The sequence below is a fragment of the Tubulanus polymorphus genome, chromosome 2 (genome assembly GCF_964204645.1).
Source record: "Tubulanus polymorphus chromosome 2, tnTubPoly1.2, whole genome shotgun sequence".
NCBI classification, from domain to species: Eukaryota; Metazoa; Nemertea; class Palaeonemertea; order Tubulaniformes; family Tubulanidae; genus Tubulanus; species Tubulanus polymorphus.
The window spans coordinates 21,429,790-21,451,976 of NC_134026.1; the positions used below are offsets into that span (position 1 = coordinate 21,429,790).

General features: G+C 38.5%; 2 protein-coding genes across 3 annotated transcripts; one reads left to right on the forward strand and one right to left on the reverse strand.

The window, feature by feature from the left end:
- Positions 1 to 2,297: 2,297 nt before the first annotated feature.
- LOC141899399 (RRP12-like protein) lies at positions 2,298 to 11,605 on the forward strand. 2 transcript variants are annotated; one of them, XM_074785665.1, is made up of 31 exons: positions 2,298 to 2,497; positions 2,804 to 3,012; positions 3,092 to 3,175; positions 3,392 to 3,468; positions 3,899 to 4,004; positions 4,103 to 4,219; positions 4,509 to 4,647; positions 4,927 to 5,054; positions 5,138 to 5,236; positions 5,360 to 5,451; positions 5,560 to 5,671; positions 5,905 to 6,105; positions 6,186 to 6,328; positions 6,414 to 6,538; positions 6,761 to 6,876; positions 7,020 to 7,131; positions 7,406 to 7,563; positions 7,644 to 7,711; positions 7,919 to 8,012; positions 8,095 to 8,253; positions 8,354 to 8,543; positions 8,653 to 8,760; positions 9,221 to 9,378; positions 9,468 to 9,559; positions 9,653 to 9,811; positions 10,044 to 10,237; positions 10,332 to 10,451; positions 10,837 to 10,980; positions 11,088 to 11,173; positions 11,256 to 11,335; positions 11,430 to 11,605. In XM_074785665.1, exons 1-31 carry the CDS (start codon positions 2,341 to 2,343, stop codon positions 11,521 to 11,523), a joined length of 3,921 nt encoding a protein of 1,306 aa, XP_074641766.1. In that variant the 5' UTR covers positions 2,298 to 2,340; the 3' UTR covers positions 11,524 to 11,605. The 2 variants fall into 2 exon arrangements, with proteins under 2 accessions (XP_074641766.1, XP_074641768.1); XM_074785667.1 differs by having other exon boundaries at positions 10,332 to 10,445.
- An 843-nt stretch (positions 11,606 to 12,448) lies between these two features.
- Positions 12,449 to 21,642, reverse strand: LOC141899291 (melanotransferrin-like). The gene is made up of 14 exons (XM_074785502.1): positions 21,600 to 21,642; positions 21,231 to 21,405; positions 20,669 to 20,911; positions 19,942 to 20,031; positions 19,688 to 19,846; positions 19,278 to 19,474; positions 18,583 to 18,901; positions 18,011 to 18,257; positions 17,096 to 17,211; positions 16,652 to 16,774; positions 16,001 to 16,174; positions 15,551 to 15,745; positions 15,378 to 15,453; positions 12,449 to 14,754 (listed from the first exon to the last, which is right to left on the reverse strand). The coding sequence occupies exons 2-14, from the start codon at positions 21,328 to 21,330 to the stop codon at positions 14,487 to 14,489; spliced, it is 2,307 nt and encodes a 768-aa protein (XP_074641603.1). The 5' UTR covers positions 21,331 to 21,405; positions 21,600 to 21,642; the 3' UTR covers positions 12,449 to 14,486.
- Between the last annotated feature and the right edge of the window lie 545 nt (positions 21,643 to 22,187).

Below are 22,187 nucleotides of genomic sequence, written 5' to 3' on the forward strand. Positions count from 1 at the left end.
TTTCAAATCACAAAACTAAAAAGATATCAAACTGTTCAAGTTCATAATATTATGCTATTTCTTGTCTTCCTTATGGTCTGAAAACGGCCTGGTGTTCAGGAGCCGGGGTTCCGGTTACTCAATGCCTGCAGAAAAAATAACTACTGTTCACCGCCCGCCCGTAACCGCCGGCTTTTCTGCATCAGAAATCAAAATTCTAAAAAAAACTCCGCAGCCGGAAATCCCGGCCCCCTTGTACCCCTCCTCCGCTGTTTGACACCCCTGCCTGAGTTCTTGAATCCCAAACAACCCGGGAACCCGTACATCGCCCTGGTATCCAGATTAAGAACTCCCGTGCTCTCTCTCAAGGTTTGAAATCCCCAGCTAAATTCCATCCCTATCGAGCTACCGGGGCAGACTGGTGAGTCCACTAGACCAGCCGTTGAGAGTCGAGACTGGCCAGTTTTCGCTAACCGTCAGGGCAGTATGCGGCACTGTCTTTCTGAAGCCATAGTCTGGGGTACTCCCCTGAAAATTTGTTCAATTTAGGTACTTGTGTATTCTGAGGGCTTTTTGGCTATCTTTTTTTCTGACATCTTTCATGAAAAGGGCCAATGGCTGAATCTGAATAACTTTCATAATCGGAGAATCCAATTTAAGATCATTCTTATCAATTATCATGGCCAGTTTTAAAACTGTTTATTGACAAAAGTACAGGAACCACATAAATAAGTCTTCAGCAAAACACAAGAGCTCTTACATTTGTAAAGATAAGAGATCCATGGAAATATCAAGTAACATTTCTTTAGACAGGAAATTAGCGGAACACCGGAACGTTGCTCGTATGGTGCGTTTGCACCCGTCGCAAAAAACGTCGTGATAAACGAAATCAGCTGGACTAGGGCCAGGAGCTGAGAGTGATACAATGGAACTCCATTCTGATATTTAGGCCAAAAAAAATTGATACCTTGTTTCTCCGCTCTGCTGAGCTTAAATGTTGACCCGGCCGGCCGCCTATCTACCCTATACATTACTTTTTTTTAAATCGTGATCAATTTCACCATAACAGACCCGGCCGCTATAGAAATGAACTGTTTATGAATTTTATCATATTTTACAAAAATGACCCGGCCGCTGCGGAGAAACAAGGTATCATTTTTCTTTAGCCTTAATGAATAATTCATTCAATAAATTTATGTTATCTTTAGTATTTTTAATTCATGTCCATGTTTCAATTCATTCGTTGAAATCATAGTACACTAAACAGATTCCGCGTTCGCGGACTTTTTTTAAAACTCTTTGGTCATCGGCATTCGTAATATACATACATCTTTCACTCTTCATCGAAAACCCTCGATCGAACGCGAAGTTTAAACCCTTGACTAGGTGCAATTGTTAATGACCACCAATTTGAAGGGGCCATGGCTAACTCTTTTTGAGGGATTTTTGTACACTCAAAAATGGAATTTGAGGCGTTTTTGGTGGATTAAGGGGCTGTAGCCCCGTATTTGGAGCCAACTCGAATCACCGGACCATCGGTGTCTCACACTAAGAGTGGCCCACTGACGTCTCATCGCGAGAAGCCGGTCCCCGGGAGTGGTTGATCGAATATTTTTAAATATTTTTCGTTTCAAATGAAACGTTTTTCGCATATTGATATTCATAGTTAATGTATACGCCACTGCCTGCGCACGTGTCGTGGTATGCGCCGCAACGCCGAGAGGAGGCCTTTTTATGCGAACCAGCAAAATCGAAATAGATTAGCTATTTAGATTATATAGCCGATTAGTGCAATTAGCATAACCGGGTATGTTGGTTGATAAAAACGCCAGGTAGAAATTATTCAATTATGGCCTACTCAGCAGCGACTTCTACTGAGAACACCATATCGGTTGGATTAGATAATCGGCATACTTGCTCGCCGAGCGAGTATGCTGAGTATGCTAATCGATTATGATAACCAATGTTCATAAAAATGACGGATTATGACATAATCCATGCTCATAAAAACGTTTTGCATACTCGAATATACTAATCGAGTGTTCATAAAAAAGGCCTCTAAGTTGAAAAATATACACTGCGGTGGCGCTAGCGCACGGACACCCGTACTGTAAATAAGTCGTATCTCGTATGTCATATGTCGTATCTCGTATGTTGCATCTCATATCTCGTATGTTATATCTCATATCTCGTATGTCGTCTGAGGTCTTCCATACAAAGTGGCCAATTAGTTTTTGATTCGGTTCATGATGAAAGCAATGAATTATGAATTGAATTGAATTGAGAGCTGAATCGTCCTCCGCTGCTTTTGAAAGAACACTAGCGCATCCACATGGTTTTCACTTCCGGGTTCTGAAAATCATGAAGGGTCGTAATAAGATACCTAAATCGGCTCGCAAAGCTGGTGCCAAAGGCAACAATAAGCGATGGAAGAAAGGGCAGAGTAGCAGCAGTAATCCAGAAACAGTAAAATATCGACAAAATGCCCGAAGCCGCTTTTTCAACAACCAGAAATCTGGTTAGTATTTTTTCCATACCGACCGACGCCGACGGCGTTCTTTCTCTTCTTTATTTGCTTGTGCCGTGGCTCGTTTCAATAAGAATTTAGATAATCAAAGTCTATCCTGCATCCAGATAAAGCCTCTTTATGCCTAAATTCTCCCTAACCCAGTCAGTGTCTAGAGGATGAGGCGTTGTATGTGTGAAGTTAGGCCCAAATCGGCAAATGAAGAACTCAAAAGGAGATTTAGCCATCTTTGAAATGGAGCCTATAACAGGCTTCTCTGTATTCTATGGATATATCCTAATTTGTTCTTTTTCTTAGGTCCAAGTGACTTAACGATTGATGCTATTACCAAACATAACCAGGCTCATCGAGACACCGACCCAGCTGTTGATATTGACAATGAAGACGCAATAAGTGATCACGCCAAAACATTCAATACCTGGGCTACAAACTGGACTGATTGTACAAATGCAACATTCTCACGAGTCCATAGATTCTGGTCATCCAATTCAGAAATGCACAAGGAGGTTTGTTTTCCTTGGGCTTTCTACTTTAAATTGTCAGATTGAATGATTCAAATCTGTGACAGTCCTACTTATTTTCTAGTTGTTGGCGGTTTTAGCAGCGATTACTGAAGTCATCAAATCCCGAGGAGGAAAGGAGACGGAAACTGAATATTTTGCAGCATTGGTTAGTATCAATTCGTACATTTATCACAGTATCCTACATAGTAATTTCTTTCACTGGGGCTCACATAGCATTGACACCCATAAATCAGATAATTTGAGTCTTCTATTTAGTTATGAATGGACTTAAGGCCTGTTTTGATTGAAAAGTTATTGTTCCGGTAAATGATTTAGGTAATGGCTACTAGCTATGAAATGAATGTTTTTTCAACTTCTGTAGATGACCTCAATTGAAAGTGTTGATACTGAAGAATCTTTGGCAGCAATTGTGTACTTACTCAGTTTGGTGATTAAAAGGTAATTTATAGAATCCTAATATGAAAATAAGTCGACTTTTTAGCCACTTGAGGCATAACCCCGTGGGTTATGGCGTTCAATTTCTGTATTGTTCATCTGTCCAAGATGATAGAAAATAGAATCCGGGGAAGTTTGAAGACTCTTAAATGGATTGTCTTGATCTTTGGTTTGAGGCCTATTTGTATCTACGCTGATACATCTGCTTCCCAAAAATAGGCCCGATCAGAACCAATTGGCCATTGTTGTTTGCCAAAATCAGTGCTTTTTACACATTTTTGATCAACAAATCCATTTTTATTTACCGTTTCATCATGAAATTCTCGAGTTGACTATGACCAATAGTTTATCTAACCGAATTTTAATTCATTCCTTCAAAATTAATGTGTTAATAATAGCGTTCTGTTAGTAAAAGATGTTTTATTTGTTTTAGACTTCCGTTCAATGTGCTGAAGGCCAAATTTTCTGAAATCGCTAAAACATTCTACGAAGTTTTGTCGCAGCACGCTGATTCCAATCATACGTCATTTCTCAAGTCGGTAAGAAGATTCAAAACAGTGTTTTGAGTCTAGACAAACCTACCCCCTACTTCTACATTGGTAGTTAGTAACTGATGATTGTTATCATTTTACTGTAGATATTTAAATGTTTGGCACAAGTATTCCGGGTGCAAGATGCCGTTGTGTGGAACGATTCATCCACTACTCAGATGTTTAATGGACTACTTTCCTTCGCAATTCACACTAAACCAAAGGTCTGTATCCTTATTGAATAGAACTGATTAAATGATCTCAATTTCAAGCAGAATTATATGCCCTGTTGTATTTTGGACCACAAAATTGAAAGGAATCATATTTCATCAATCATATTTACATAATACTAGAGCCTACTTCTTATAATGCAGTTAATAATTGTTTCCTTTATGGCCTTTGGCCTATGTCTCACTAGAATGGATGAAACTTCAAATTTTTCTATGGAACCCTGGCTACTATACCTATAATGAATCAATTTCAAATCAAGATATTTCCTTTTTGCTTCCATAGGTTAGAAAAGGAGCTCAGGAAGCAGTTTGTGCTTTGTTGAAAGGGAGTCCATTCATGTCGCAACCGAACGCCCCTTCTCACCATCCTGCAGCTGCATTGACGGCAAGATTCTGCGTGAAGCACATCGAAGAGAGCGGAGGTACAGTATCATATATTTAACACACGGTTACCACTTACCTGGAAAAATTGGAAAACTCAGGGAATCAGCGGATAATGCTATTGACCACATGTTTCTTTATCAATACGTGACTCAATGAGAAATGAATTAATTGTAGGCAACTCAGGGAATTTTGTGTAATCAGTTGGGAAAATCAGGGAAAACTAAGTGTTAATGGGTGGAAAGTGGCTACTCTGTAACGGGATGCAAGTCGAGCATATCGCATTGATCTATATATTTCAATTGCTGTCTGTATTGTAGGCTTGGATTCATCTACTACAACATTACACGTGCTCGGATTCCTAAAGAACATCATGGGAACATTCCCGAAACAGAGTACGAAGTCTGTGTGCGAGGCTATACTTCGTGTGATGACGCTCAGCAATGTGGTACCTTTCCTCGTTTATTACCGATCTCGAACCCTAGCCTTTTTTCAGTGTTTTGATAAAAACTTTGTGAAAATTCTTTATAGTTAATCACTTCGCAAGCTATGCAAGCGTTACACAGAATGTTTGTGTCTCAACCGAAAGAAAGTTGCTTATCGACTGAATTGAACGCGCAGCTTATCACGGTAAGAAAGTTCTATCGTATTCAAATTAAAAACTTAGAACTTAGTTGCTAGCTTTTATTCTCGACCCTGAGAGAAAATGGAATATTCTGATAATTCTTCCCTCTTTCACATTCTGTATTATAGGCATTGTATGATTATCAACCTCAAGAAAATGACATTCAGCCATCTATTGCTTGGTTAACGGTCATGGAGAAAGCTCATCTTAATTTAGCCAAGTAAGTTTTCACTTAATAATATATCATTATGTATTGGAATCTACTTAAAAATGTGCACATTTTCATCGGATACAAACAATGTTTAGGTTAATGATTAATGATTTCTAGATCGGACGAAAAGCTGTTTTTCGGTCATCTGCCTAGAATTTATACCTCATGTATGAACTGTTTACGAACTGAGAAACCTGAGGTCGCTGACTCCGCTTCGCAAGTTATGAAAGTAAGTATCAACATCAGGAGATATTTCTACATCTCTCGCGCTGGCAGATGTACCACCGTGTCTGTGGCGGTACAGAGGGTTTTATGTCAGAATTAAGTGGTGAATTCCCAGAAAAATGTCTGTCGCCTCAATCCAGACCAGTATGCATGAAAGCGAAGTGGCTTCTAACTAAGTAGTGAATCTGTAAATGTTTGTATTTGGATGTTGAATAGAAATTTCAATTTTTATCGCAGCAACTTTTAACAGAAGGGATAGAACCATTGATATCGTCCGCGACGGATGGGTCGTCGCCGAATGATAGTATCGTGAAAACGTTTCGATGTCTCGAAGCTGGTTTGAGCTATCAGTATCACTCGTCGTGGGGTATGGTGTTGAAAACGCTAGCCATTGCCTTCAAGGTACTCGGAAAGAAATACCAAAAAATCATGCACAAGGTAAATATCAGTCGTCACTATATCTCTAAGGAGTTTGCAAACATTTTTGAAGCATGCTTAGTCGTGTGGTCTTATTTCAGGCTCTAGTTTCGATGGCTGATTTAAGGGACAGTTTCCAGTTCGCCTATAAGGGAGAGCTTGATCACGCTATAGGCATGGCCATACAAACTATGGGCCCTCGTGTTGTGCTTGGTGCGATACCTCTGCAAATCAATGGTGATGAGTAAGTAGAAAATAAGATAGCTAATCGTAAAAAAAATAAGACAGTTCAAGCTTCATTTTCGTCAATATTTTATCACGTATTCCAGAGCTGATAATATCGACTTTCCGAGGAGCTGGCTTCTACCGGTTTTGAGGAACAACATCCGCAACACGGAACTAGCATTTTTCATATCGTATTTCCTACCATTGGCTGCCAGAATACGAGCAAGAAGTAAGATATGGTGTTTAATTATGCAACTTATCAGAAAATTAACCATTGAGCTTGAATCTGAATATAGAAGATGAATACTGTGAATCAAAGAAATCTGTGGATTATTTGGAACCAGAGACATCAATCTAGATTTATTTATGAAAATGAAGACAAAACAGTGCAGTCAACTGATTGATGGGGATTAAAAGAATTTGATTGTATCTGCTCAAAAATTCTTCTCAGGTACAGCATTAGAACAAGGGGATCGTAATGCAGAGTCAAAAGCCTACAAGACAATACAGTATCAAATATGGCTGTTACTCGGTGGTTTCTGCACTAGACCAACAGATATTAAACAGGTATTAGAATCAAAAATCTTTTATACCGAAGACATCGGACACAATTGAATTGAACCAGTTACTTGCACTTGATTTAGGAACATATTGTATAGAATTTGAGAAATTATCAAGATGATCCATCATTTGTTTTTCATGTTTTCTAGTCATTTGCTGGTTTGGCTAAAGTTCTGGGTACAGCTATTTCGGATCACATGGATTTAAGAATGGAAGTGATGTCGGCCTTAAGAAAATTAATCACAAACAGTATTGATGATGGTAAGGTCAAGGATCTCATCAAGTTGTGTTCGGGAAATGAATTGTAGTAAAATTGCTTCCGAATACAGTCAAGTCTGTTTAATTCGTATTACTTGGAAGTGTGATATAGATTGTATGCAAAATATGTGACTGAACCACTATAGGATTAGCAAAAGCTATTGAAATACTCAATCAACAATTAAGTGAAAATACGAATTGATTATTATAATGAATTAAGTAGATTTGGCTGTAGTTTGCAACTGCATTTCGTAACAAAACACAAACAATATTTTAGAGGAAAGTCGAACAGAGCTCAGTCGATTTGCCAAGAATTATCTGCCGATATTATTCAACGTATTCACCACTGAACCGGCTGACCCGAGGGCTAAAGATTACTCGCGCCTCGCGGTTCTCGAGACGGTGAAAGTTTATCTACAGATAGCTGACTCGGCCGTAAGTCTTGAAACTGAATTCCTGACAAAAGTCTCAAAGTTCTGAACCATTGAAATAAAATATGATTATCTGTTTTGCAGCTTGTCACGTCATTTTGCGATAAATGCATAGAACGCTTAACGGACACTGAAAGTTCTGACTTTAGACGGTTAGTATGTATTCACCGGTCGTGAACCAATACATCAATTTGAAATAAGAAGTCATCTAGGGTATTAGTTTGAAAAACAAGGCAATGCATGTGCATTTAAAGTATGGAAAAAATATCTTAAAACCTTCAACATGTAGATACCCGCAAATTATATGACCCTAACCTTTGCCTGAAATTTGACGATGTTGATAATATGATATTTTTCAGCCATGCTATGATGGATTTATTGATTGTCATGATTCCGTACATAAACGTAAAGCAAATCAAGAAGATCTGTGGCTTGATTTCACCGCATTTCAAGGTATTTTCACAACTATCATCGCTCAGTCAGAAAAAACGCGTTGTCGTATTTCTAATGAATCTTATTGGTATTTTTTTTTCAGTCTTCGGACAAAACGATGCAAAAGAAGACCTATCGCATTTATGAAGAAATCTGCGCAGCGAACTCTGAAAACTGCATGGCGTACATTAAAAAGAATCTGTCCCATGTACAGAGTGTATTACTGAAAACTCTGTCTACATCAAGTGCATCTTCAAAAGCAGTAAGTTATACTATATTATATCAAAGATTGTTTTCTCCTATGTTTTTGCCTCCTTATAGCTCAGTTGGTATTTTAACAAACTTTCGCTTGTTCCTTTCAGCCGAGATTGCGATGTTTGATAAACATATTCAAGCAGTTGCCAAGTCCCGAAGTGGAGTTCTTGGAAACAGTTTTACCAGAAGCTATTCTGTGCACGAGAGAGGTCGCTGAAAGAGCACGGGCTGCTGCATATAACCTGCTAGTCGAAATGGGCGAGGCCTCGTTACGATGGTCGGAAAAGTCGAAACCAGGTAATTTATATGATACAAATTTACAAAAAGGATTCCATTTACCATGAGAAATTTATCCAAAAAATGATTTAGTGCCCTTCATTCAATTCATATGATCGGTATTTTTCAGATGCTGTTACTGATTATCTACAGTTAGTTATGGCTGGACTGCTTGGCTCACCACACATGATATCAACTACTCTTCATGCATTGACCAGACTGCTCTTCCAATATAAAGGTATGATTTCTTTTTGGCTTTTTAGCCCACTTGAGTCCCAGCTGGCTATTTGTGTTCACTTTTCGTCTGTTTGATTGTGTTGTGGTTTAACGTCATTGATTTCATTGTATGTTCACCAGGGGGTCTTGAAGATTGAAATTGTCAGATTGTTGAGCATTTCAAACCACTTTCCTAGCGGGCATATTGTCCTTGGAGCCTTACTAGTATATTAGATGATAAGTATAAGAGTTATAGGAAACTAAAATGTCCAAATTGGTTCAACTGTATAATTTTGTGTTCTATCATCACCTCATTCATCTCATTTCGCCCCATCCTGAAAGTTATTGCTGTACGTGTAACTATCATCTTAGCCCTGTGAGGTTGATGCATATTATGTGTAATCAATTTCTCGTATTTGTACGATAATTCATAAAAAAATACTAGAGCGTTATCGTGCTCAACGTCAATGTCTTTGTTACAGATTGTATTTCGGAGAATACGTTGTCGGAACTCATGTCGAACATGTGCATCCTACTGACATCGAAAGCCAGAGAAATAGTACAAGCTGTGTTGCCGTTCTTCAAGGTGCTTCTGGGATCATTCCCTGAGTCTCGATTGGCGAAGTATTTAACTGACATTGTAAGTTTTAGTTCACCGGTAGAAATGCTGGATATTTTCTTAGTATTTCAAGGCCTGATTGAAGATTCTTTTTGGTTACGCTCGTACAGGTTTCGAGTCTGGTTTCGATGAAAGATGAGTGTCACCACCATTTCCGATTCAAATCGAAGGAGATTTTTGAAAAACTGGTGAAGAAATTTGGGTAAGATCATAACATGCATTAAAGATTTTCCTTCACCGTTACAAAACAACAACAGTGAGTTGCAATTTGATTTGAATTTTATGTACGATACAGGTTTGAAACGATCAATCGTTTAGTGCCGGAATCCCATAGTAAAATGTTAGTGAATATACGTAAAACGCAAGAACGACAGAAACGCAAGAAACAAGCGGCAGAAAACGCAGAGGACAGCGACGCGGAGATGGGTGAAAAAATGCCAGCGATTCCAGAAACGTGAGTTTACTGTATACATTCTTGGGCTAGGAATCTGCATACTTGAGTATGATTTGAATTCATCTCGTCAAATTTTGTCGATAATCACATTTAGATACATGGCGGAGCATTCTCCGCTAAAGCCCGACATCAACAAGTAATGTTGGATCTGGCTTGAGCAGAGTTGAGTGTATCTGCCTCATCTCATCCTATCACGCCATGAAGGATAAATTGGGCTTTGTTTTCGTTTTAGGATTGAAGAACTGCTGCGAGACACCGATTCTGAACTAGAAAATGACGACAAAGATGACAACATGAAAGGAAAAAAGAAAAAATTAACGAAGAAAGCCCAGCAAGGACAGAAATCCGGCGCAGCTTGGTTGAAAGAGGGCGGCGATGAAGAAATTCTTGATTTCATGGATCCGTCTATCTCGAAGAAGGTTCTAGGTCAGTCAAACAATAACGAAAATCATTTGATTACAAAGTTAGCTTAATATCAATTCATTTTAGATATTGATCTGGTAAATTTGCATATTATTAGCTACGAAGCCCGATGACAAAAAGGCGGATAAACAAGCGCTGAAACACGACTTCAAAATGGCTCCCGATGGAAAATTAATCATCACCGAAGATAAAGAAGAATCGGCCACACCCAGTACGAGTGAGTTCAGGGGAAATAGATGTCGAAATTGATGATACTCCAGGAATATTCAAGGAATTTTGTTAAAACAAAAAGCTGAAAATTGGGGAACAGTCAGGGATTTTTGTTGAGATGGCTGGATTGCGTGTAAAATCAAACAGTTTCCGTCTATGTCTTATGTATTTGACTGTGTTAATTGATTGGATTGTTAACAGATTCAAGTCAGGGAAAACAATGTACATGTCAGGGGATAGTAAGGGAAAATAAGTGGACTCATCGCCTTTGACAATCGCCTGATTTGTTTAAAATGTGAATTCAAACTGTCCTGGTTGTTAGGATCTGAGTGTTACTGGTATACTATTCAATACTGTCTTCATTGTGTAATGTACCAGAGTATGTATCATAGGTAAGAAAGAAGCAGCTGCAGTCGATGATCTCGATGAACTTATCGAAGCTATGGCCGGACCTCAGAAAAAGAATCGAAAACGAAAAGTGGAAGACATTGCAGGTGTTGATGATGACGACAACACACCTGCCCCGAAATATCAAGGTTAGCAATAACTATAAAACTTTTCAAAGGTTTTGCCATTTCTTCAACACTTTATACGTTGCATAACTTGTTGCACCTCAGCCTTCTATTGTTTAATTTTTTCATAGCTGGTGGAAAAGGTATTCATAGGCCGATAAAGAAAGCTACGAGAAAAGGACCCGACATGCAAGATGGTACAAGCTTTAAAGCAAAGGTAACAGTGCGTGTATTTAAAGATTGTATTTGCGGAAAAGGTTCATCAATATATATCATTTTTTGTTTGATTTGGTTTTCAGAAAGCTGGAGGGGATGTAAAGAAAGGCAAACATGATCCATTCGCATATGTTCCTTTGAACTTTCAGAATCTAAACAAAAGGTTAGTCGATTGTTGACGAGTGATTATTACTGAAAATTATGGATTTATTCTAAATGGCTGCTTTAAGTTATGAGAATCTTATTGTTTTTATAAGGAAAAGGGCAAAGGTCGCGGGTCAGTTCTCGAATTTCGTGAAAGCTGCAAAAAAAGGCGCTGTCAAAGGAAAGAAGTCGAAAGCCAAGAAATGAAATAGAAAGGTTTCTTCAGAAGTCGTTTGTACAGCTGTGATATAGATTTGTTAAATATTTGAATAAAAACATCAGTTATGAATTGAACATAACGTAGGTATTGAATTTCGTGTTCTTCTATGGAAACGCAAGTTCCTCACCATTTGTAAATTGTAGTGCTACAGCAGTTTAAGTTGAAATTTGTAGTAGATCACTTGTTACCCATCAACTGAAGATCGGTTTTACTGTCTAGACTGTGGATAACCTTACAAATTGTCAGGATTGCTGCGAGAAATCTTAATGATGCAGATGATTAGTTTTGGGGATTTATTATCTACCCATGAAAGATATCTGGGGTACAGCGATACCTGGGATACAGGGACTATTCGGACATTCAGCTAGTGAGTCACACTGTTACTGTGTAGGTGTTGATCAGCTGCCTCGCCTCGATCCAGGCGTATGACACTAACTCGGGTCAAATCAAATATTTCATCAAAGATATGAGTTCTATGCCCAGGTACAGTATGCCATGTGCCTTGGTGAACAAATACAGTAATGACCTTGATTGAAACTCACCACATGGAGAAGATGCATGTACCAATATATAACAAACATTAAAAATATTCCACTGAAGCATCTTCCAAACTTTCCAAAATAACTAGATTCCATCTATAGCAGACAGATGGACGGACAGACAGATGAAAAGTGTAGCCTGCAAGTCCCAGCGGGTAGTAGAATAATTTAGTATTTCTATGATTGTGGCAAGTTAAAAGGTCATTGATTTCAGTATGGTCACCAGGGGGCCTCGAATATTGAATTGTTAGATTCTTGAGCATTTTAAACCACATCCCAGGTTGGCATGGTGTACATGGGCCCCTAGTTTGTCAAAGAGTCGAATTTAAGATATCCTCTCCGAATGAACAAATTTATAGCATATTACATATATAAAGGATTTATTTTTATAAAAGTAGATATACAATAATAAATCACAATCATCGGAATGTTTACTTCATTTACAAACTTGATTATACCATAATTATTTCCTCCGGCTTCTTTCGATAGATGGACATGTTATAATAGCATAATTGGTGTAGTTCAGATAGAGGAATGCTAATACAAGAGATAGATATGGTGGCAGGATAATTAATGAAGAATACAAGTAATAAATTAAACGATAAAATCATTTCAACTGGATGGATTCGTAATAGTATAAAATCAGTGTAATTATATACAGTGTCATTATGGAAGGAATAAATGATACACGCTCCAGTCAACTTTATCTAACCCTAGAACAATTGAGGTTACAATAGCCCGATTTCTCGGGTCACTCTTAGCTTATGCTTATGAAACTGCTAGATGCTAGACATCCCTTTGGTAAAAGTTGACACTGGTCCGTTAAACTGGCCCCCAGCGTCCAAACAGAAACTCTGGGGCCAGTTGCACAGTCGTGACTTAAGTCCAAAAGTGGTCTTAAATCTTAAGACTGGTCTCGGGTTGTTAAATTGGCTATAGAACTAAGTTGGTCTTAGACTGGTCTTAAGTCTAAGCCATGACCATGCAACCGGCCCCTGGTCCTATCATAAATTCTACAGTAAAACTTGTGCAAATCGAAAAATCCTTGATGTGGTCAAAATAATGAAAACCGGAATGTTCCCGTTCATTTTCTAGACAAATTCCATCTCTAATTTGAATTTCTTAAGTCTGAAATGATTGCCTTAATAGGACAAATATTCAATCTCCAAAATGCTAAAATAAAGGAAATCATATTTTCTAAGTTGAACGTTTTTCTTTTGTTTTATAAGGCACTCCTCATAGACAATTCAATTCAAAATTTATTGCTTCTGTATAATAACATAATTACATAGGCCAGACACATAAAACAGACTTAACCTAGCATCGAATGAAAGCAAAATAGGCAGATAAAAGTTACTAATCAAGAGTTCAATTAGATTCTATGTTTTCTAAATCAGACTTTCCTAAAAAGTCCCAAATCTGACTTGTTCTTAGTCAGATTTTATCTTAGTCAGACGCCATACACGAAAGAATCTCATTTTCATCAAACCAAAAATCTATATATATAAACAAATGTAGGCTTATTCTAACCTCACTATAGCATTGAAAGCGATCATCATTCTAAAATTATCAAACATTATTTTAAACCATTCATTTCCCCTCATCTACTAATAAAATTTTGCAAATACGATTTGCGGTATAAATATAACACTATATCAGTTCCCTGTACAAAATTCTCTATAAAATAATAGACATTGTACATTAATATACATTGTATAGCAATAAATAGGAATAAACAACGATCGTCGCTGGAATGTTTAAAATGTTCTGAGACCATTAAAAGTTCGTTTAATTTTTTATATTTCTAAGTTATTACATGATCTATCAGTGAGAAATCTGGATTTCCTATCCAAATATTTGGACAATTATTCATCACTAGATCACTGTATTGATAAATTGATGTGGAAAATTTTCAAACCTGACAAATTTAATACTATGCTAAAAATAGAAATATGATTTCCACATTACTCGTACATTGATTAATATATACGTGAGTAAAATCAATCAAAATTGAGCTTCGAGTAATCGCGCAACATCAATAAATCTTCGAAATCATTGTTAAATCGTTTCAAGGATGGTATAATTGTGATTAAAACAAATAGATGGATACAATTAAACCTCGTTTTAACGCCATCCTTTTTCACACCGCCTTTAACGAAATTTAGGACGGACCCACGTGATGACTGATACAAACGCCTTCTTCGTAGAACGTTCTTCGGAGAACGAAGTGACCTAATGTGACTATGGTGCTCGTCGGGATAACTTATCAATACTCTCCAATCCAATGTTCCCACCCAAAAATCCATGAATTTTTTCACTTAACCTCATACTTAATACATAACTGTGAACAATATATCAGACGGTCTCAGAAAACTGTCGAAGCTTCATAAACAGGTTTAACCGTCATAAGCTTACCAGTGTAAGAAAATGATGCTGAAGGCAAGAATTACCAGGTGGAACAGAGCATAAATCGGCGTGATCGCTTTCGCTCCGCCTACCATGTATCCGGTCGTACACTGGAAGTGATTGATTCTCTTCAACACAGACATGAACTGTTGGCCGAGGTAGTCCTTGTAGTTCTGCATTTCGGGCGGAATCGACACCAGACGCACGGCTGAGTCGGAGAAAATGAGGTCGTACTTGTCGAAACCGGAGTCGAACATCTGAAATTCTTTGTTTCTGTTACGGGAAACAAAAAAGACATCGATGAAAGATACGGTAATAAGACATGATAAACAACAATTAGATGCCCAGCGTTCTCCACAAGACCTTTTAGAGATTCATTTTTACATGCACACCTCTGAAAATCACCCCTTATAAAATATCTACTGCCCCTAACAGCGTGGATATGAATATTCTATCAATGCTGATAATTGCTTTGAAATATATTCATCATCATCATCTTAATCATCATCATCATCAATTGACGGATCCATCGGAGGCTTTACAGCCTATTAATATCCACTTCGATGTCTCGCTTTAAGTTGCAATACGGCAGTAACCCAGCTTTCGCTTGGAAAAACAGCTTTGATTAATCTTGAGTAATTTCGCTTTCAAGACACAATTTACCCTTGTTGTACTAGGGCAGGCCAAGAAGTATTGAACTAATGTGACAAATAGAAGATAACCCCGAAATTTAGCATAACCCTTAGCTTTTCTGAGAGTTCGAAAGCCTTGCTACTTCAGCAGCCACGAGGTCATATACTTAAAACAATGAATGCAGCCCCCTTGAAAATTCCAGCATATGGAGAACACCAGATGTGGGGACATACAAGCGAGTTTTGAAAGAATAATGCACTTACCCATCGGAGGCAAAGAATGACTGCCCGTAATTCAAGAATTTCCAGAGAATCTTGCGTTCCCAAGGTTGCTTATAACCTGTAATAGATCGGCGAAAATAAATCAGTGGAAACTGAGCATCCCGCAAACCACTTACATCAACCCCGAAAAATACACCAGGAACTGAATTTTGTACCTGCGGTGACGACGGCAGGCGCTTTGATCTGCTGCAGATGACAGTTGCGCCAGTCATCAATAGGTCCTCGAGTTCCGTCCATGCACAACAGCTCGTAGTCATCGGCTCGACGATTTCTAGCCCAGTAATCGGGATTCCTACCGCCGGTGTTATCGCGGGCTACCGTGTGACGAGTGAACGAAACATCTCCACCGTCTAATCAAAATTTATGGGTTGAAAAAACTCTTCAGTTGAGAGAAAATCATGCATTCGATAAATGAGAAATTTCTTTTTACAATAATGTTGTGCTATGGTTTTTCTGTGGATGCATTAAGTGATCATGAGTACCAGTATATGAAAATTTTTGTTCAGCACAGGAGGGGGGGGGGGGGTAATATTTGGCAAATAGCCTTTTTCGATTTGACAGAAAAATCTTAAAATCAGGACGGACATTGAATGGAAATTAATTACCTTCGACGAGGCACCTGAACGATCCACTGTCGCCGAAGTACAACTCCCGACTGTTTCTCTGACATTTGTCACTGCCTCCCGAGGCGCACGCCTCGCACAAATTGATTCTATAACGGTCCGGCTTGTATCGTTCATTCAGTACTCCGGGCGCACAGGCCTTGAAGAAAAATTCACCTGAAATAAGAAGACATCGCTAATGAAATTCTAATAATAATTGACATTTATATAGCGCAGGTATCCTTACAAGAGTGAGTTCAAATTCTCTCAAAATTTGGTATTATCACCCCCAGCCTATAACTCTACTCTATGAATTAGTCATCTCTCCATGGGGGAAAGTAACATCTGAGCAGCTACTCAAAGCTCAGGAGTCATATATCAGGCCAGGTACCCATTTACTCCTGGGTGGAGAGAGGCAATGAGGATAAGTACCTTTTCCAGGGCCACTACAATAATGTATCGGGTTCAAACCCTGGCTTCCCAGAGTCGAACGCACTAACCACACGCCCACACCGCTTGCTCAAAAATTCTACCTTATATCTCATCGTTTGTTAAATTATATGATGTCTTCAGTATGAAAGCCGAGATATTTGAAAACGATATTTCTATTCATTGGGATTATATTTTACATCTTTGAATGAAGAAGAGACTTACCGATAGCGTCGTATAAGTTACAATCGTCGGGTCTGATTAGAATCTGATTGGTTTCGATCAGCGTGGAGACGGGTATCACCCATCCCGCCGCCATATTCACACCCGAGAAACAAACCCGCCGCGCTAAAAACGATAGAACATTTCGTTCAATTATCGAGTCGACATCAGGAAATTAATTCAAGGGACAATTGAAATTCTTTTAACATATATTTAAAGAAATCCATTCCCATTATATTCCCATATATATCCACATTTCAGCACAAATGGTCATTGAATGCCCCATAAGGATCAATATGATCTGGATTAAAAACAGGATTTGACGTAGACAAGACTGTTCGATAATTTTCCAATCCATGACTGGGTTTGTCTCGAAATGTTCGGCCAATTCTTACATCACAGCACGACGCTGTTAATAATTGATCGACCAACAAAAATTTTATATACCTTTCAGATTGAAAATGGAAATGTCCGGATTACTTTTTCGTACGATCGCAACCGCGTACTGCATTGCCTCACCATCGCCGTAGTCTTCAGCCGCAATCGGCACGAGATCGTAATATCTACAAATACGAGCAAGTATTTCACCGATTAAACGAAGGTGGTATCAGGATAATTGCCCCCGGACAATTGCCCCCAAATTAAATCTTTATAATCTTAAAGTAACACAGATATTTACTTCAAATTAATTAGACTAAGTGAAGTGAACTAATTCTAGCTAGAGTTTTTACTCTAGGACTGCTTTAAAGTTTTTGATTGGCTAAAGTAACACTAAAACTAATTCCAATAAATAAGCCAACGTAAGTTATGCACAAATAAGTGGACTTATTAATTTTCCTTTAATTTGGTAAGTGAATTATAATTACACGAGGACTGATTTAAAGTTTTTGATCTGCACACAACATCAGTAATTCTATATCTTATAAATCTATATTCAATAATATAGAAATGAATTTCTAAGTAAAGTATTTAGGTGGTGTTAATCCAAATCAAAAAGGATCTTATTCGGGGGGCAATTGTCCTAGAATCAACTAAGGTAGCACTATCAACTGCAGCAAAACATTAAGCAATGCAGCCCATATACCGGTATTTCATCTACCTAGTACCTCCAAAATTTGAAAGTGTTTAAAAGATCTCATTAGAAAATAAAGATGGTGGGTTCAATCTGATTTTATGCAAGATATATGATAATTCCATGATGTCCGATATTAATTCTTTAGAAATTTGTTTTTTACTAATCATTTAAATTCTGTATACATTTGTATAGTGGGATTTAAACTTATTATCCGTTACCCACGTCAGAGTGTACGGGCTATTCTACCACACACCATCTTCGATTAGATGAGAATTCAATTGACTTACTTTCCAGCGTTATAGATGTCGGCTGCATCCAATGTAATCAAATCGGCGTCACCGTCTTTGATCTTTTTCATACAATCCTGCGTGGAATCGGCGAGAATGCAGCTCAGTTCGGGCTTGATGCGACGCGTTTTAAACGCCATCGTCATCATTTCGCATTTTTTCATTTCGTCCTCGGAGATGACGCACCAGCGAGCGCGCGGGATCGGACACATTTCTAGTACATCCAATTTCTTCATATACTCAGGTCCTGAAATATAACGAGTTCATAGTTTACAGTTGCCAGCTACACAGAACAAAATTACAATGAGTCATTTAGGGCAACTTTTTATTTTCAAGTATAACAATTCTAGGACCCTTTTTTGATATCTGGGGCTTCCATTGTCTTAAGGGCTACTGTCTGATTTATGGACTCCATCTTGATAAGTTTTGTAAAACTGAACCTAGGAAACAGTTTAAGTTTGTCAGTTACTTCAAATCTGCCAATAACAATCCTCTCAAATCATTTCGATATAATGTGACATTTTCGAGGTTCATTCATGCAATCGAAAAAAAAAAAAACTGATCCTACTCACCAACCCATTTATCGTAACTGCTTCTGGATCCGACATCGACAAGCTCTGTTGCATCATCGGACAACATCAAATTATTTCCGGTATAATTCCCAAGCGTTCCTTGCCAATTGGATGCAAACAGATCAAATCTATTATTGTACGGACCAGCGGGACCAAAATAACCAACCAAATCGATGATGAACTCCTTCAAATCGGCCATATGCGCGTCGTTGGCTGGACCAGTCGACGCGAGCACCTGCGACGCTACAGTACCCCAGTTACAGCTCATGTAACTGTTCAAGTCTTTGCGCGATCCATCAGGACACAAAAGAACAAAATCCTGAAATGTACCAAATTACAGACGCTATTTCCAAGTCAAAATTCATAGCTTCATTATATTTATCCCTAAATGTGGAGGAAAATCTTTTTTTCAATTATGAATACTTTGTCACAACTTCTGTAGATGGAATTGAGTCGTGAACATTGGTATGTCAAATGATTAGATAGCATGGCTTCACTGAAGTTCAACCCGGTAGGGCGCCAGCTTTCTTATATTTTACAATGAAAATGAATAAAACAGAGGCCAGTTCTCAGAGGTTGAACCAAAAAATAACTAGTCTAAGTTGGTGGCTTCAGGTCGGGATGATCGATTGTGAAATGATCATGTTTAAAACAACAAACTGAATGACATAACTTAATAATAGTATTCAACCTACACTTTCTCTAAACGGGCTGGTCGTTCCATTCGCACCGACAATCGCTTCAATTATACCGGCTCGTAAGAACGCCACATCTCCTGTACCGCTCGCCATGCAGTTAAACGCTCCGACATAGTTGGCAAAAGTGTCGTTTGATGTACAATAGTTTTCTTTCTTCCCACTACATAATTCACAAGCTTTCATCGGATTCATACCTGAAAATCATACGACCGAGTGGAGAATTTCTTTTCTAAATGTTGACATGTACCCACAAACCTCCTATCCACCACGCGTTGAGGACAGGACAAGTCCTAAAACTTGAAGATTGCTAATTTGTTTCTACCGTAAATGTATTGGTCAAAATGTATTGTAAGCAGACAAGGGAGGCATCTCTAGTTGTAATCATTGAGTCATAGAGACCTACTAACCGTAGCTGTTATAGTATCTACTAAGCACCGACGGTACGCACATACTGCCGAAATGATTGGCAACTGATTCGACATGCAGGTTACACTCTTTCACTTCAATTATACCCATCTGCAATAACTGTGAAACTGGTAACGTCCATCCAGCTCCCCAGCCCATACCTGCAGAGTTAATCATCATATTGTCATTATAAAATAAGAGGGAGTCCAATTTCAGAATTAGTTAAAGTCAGGCCTAGTCTAAATTTGTGTCGTACCTGGTGAGCATATTTTCTTTCCTTTTAACGTGTCTTTGTTGACGTCGGGATTATCTCGCCTTGCCACCATGACCGCGTGCAAATCCGTTTCTGCAAAACAAAAGTGAATCAATGAATCAGTCAGTGAATCAATATCATGCTATAGTGGTTGGTGATCAAATAAGAAATTGCACTTCCGATACACTATAACCTTCAAAGTTTATTTACGATAGACGCAAGAGTTTAGTTCAGTAAAATTTTGAAAGAAATTATGGCAATCTTTTTTCTTTCATTCCCTCAACCCACTGGAGCACCACGCAGGGCATTACAGCGGGTTCGATGTTTCTTTATCCCAACAGGGGAGAGACCAGAGAAGAACCTTCGACCAAGAAAATCTTGTCGCTACCAGGGTTTGAACCCATAAACCCTGGATCGACGAGACCAGTGATCGGCAGCTTGACCTACTCGGCCACTGCGCCTCTCGACACTGATTATGATAAATAAAAATGAACGTGTATATTGACTCATTAAGACTCCCATCCCTTAGGTTTCACAAGGGTTCAGAGGAGGCACATGCACAAGAACTTCTTTTAACACAAGATTTTTGTCTTCCTGAGTATAGAGGACTGATTACACAGAACAGCCGCATCAAAAACCTGTACGAACCCCCTATTTTGTCAGGCGACAGGATCCCTTTCTAAAATCTATATCGTCCTGCAAGCCTACAACCGGGTAGATAACAACTCACCCATTCCATATCTCTCAGCCATCAGAGGTATAAGACGGAAATATCGGCCAGCCATGACCATTTCACCGGCATCTAAAGACACGAGGTCGGCTTTTCTATAGCGTACGAGACTCATGCAGGTGAAACGATCAGCGTTTCTGACGACGATACATTCCAGAGTGAATCGCACCATGTAGATCTGTACAAACTTTTTCATTTCCAAACATTTTCCTTCTTCGGCAACCGTAACGCACCATTTAACAACTTGAAAAAAAAAGAAAGACCTTTCAAGGATCTTGTGTATACTTTCAAATGAGTGAAACGGTCAAGACTGAGGAAGCAAATAAGATTAATTTTAGGTAGGCCTCACCTCGGCTCAGGTCTCTGTAATCATAATTATAAACTTGGCCTCTAACTATATTTTGAGTGGCCATACTACAAATCATACACACAAACTATGAATCAGTTTTTCACTCAAATTACTGAGTAGAACTTTTATAGTACCAGTCTTTTTATAGTGGAGAAAGAGGGTCAAAAATGAAATAATCATATTTATTCTTTTGCCAAATTTGGGCCTACCTACCTTTCCTGGTGCTAGGATTTCGATTACCGAATTGGCCATCACATTGATTTGTCAATGCGACCAACACAACCAGCAAACACCCAAACGCAAATTTTATCATTTCATCGGTTCAACGACTTATTACTTGAAGGATGGTTAAAGTCCTCCAAAATTTATGATTGAAAAATCGAAAATTCTGAAAAATTGAACCAAGGAACACCAATCAGCGTACGCGTGCGCGATGAAAAAAGTGCCGTTAACGTTAATCCAAACTGAAATGAAAAGTCTTTATAATTATCTCTATAGTATCAAATAACATTTCTCTTTGATTTTCTAAATACAAACACAAATTTAAGAAAAAAGATTTTAGATTTAGATGCAAAATATGACTTGTAACGCGTATAGATTTGCTGTTGGTGCTGCCATCTCAGATCGGGGCGTTGACGAAATGATTCATACTATTCAGGTTCGAATCCTGAGTTATTTAGAAAAATATATTGATCGTGAATGACTTATTTATGTTCACCATTTCAGAGAAATGGAACAGGGAAATCACAGAGTTGTTCTAAATGTTGCAGGGACACATCTGTGGTTGATTTCACTCAGGTCCCCTTAACAGAAATGCTAAAGTGGTTTTTTTTTCAAATAAGGACAGGTATACATCGAGCGAGTGCTCAGGTGCGGGGGATACATGAAATACCCTATCTTTCCACATCAACTCAACTTACTCATTTTGGTCAATCAACAAGATAATTTATGAAATGAGTTGTTCAATGCCTCAAGCGCAATAAATGATCGGTCGGACCAGATCCATTCTGAGAATATTTCAAAAGTACCGGTACGACTATGTTGCGTAGCCTTGTGCGGGATCGCCACAACACGGATATAACGCAGTTCCGCACTCAAATTCGCCGTCATTTCCAATTTCCACTCAAATAAAAATTCATGGTTCAAGAAATTTTATGGTTCAAAAATGCC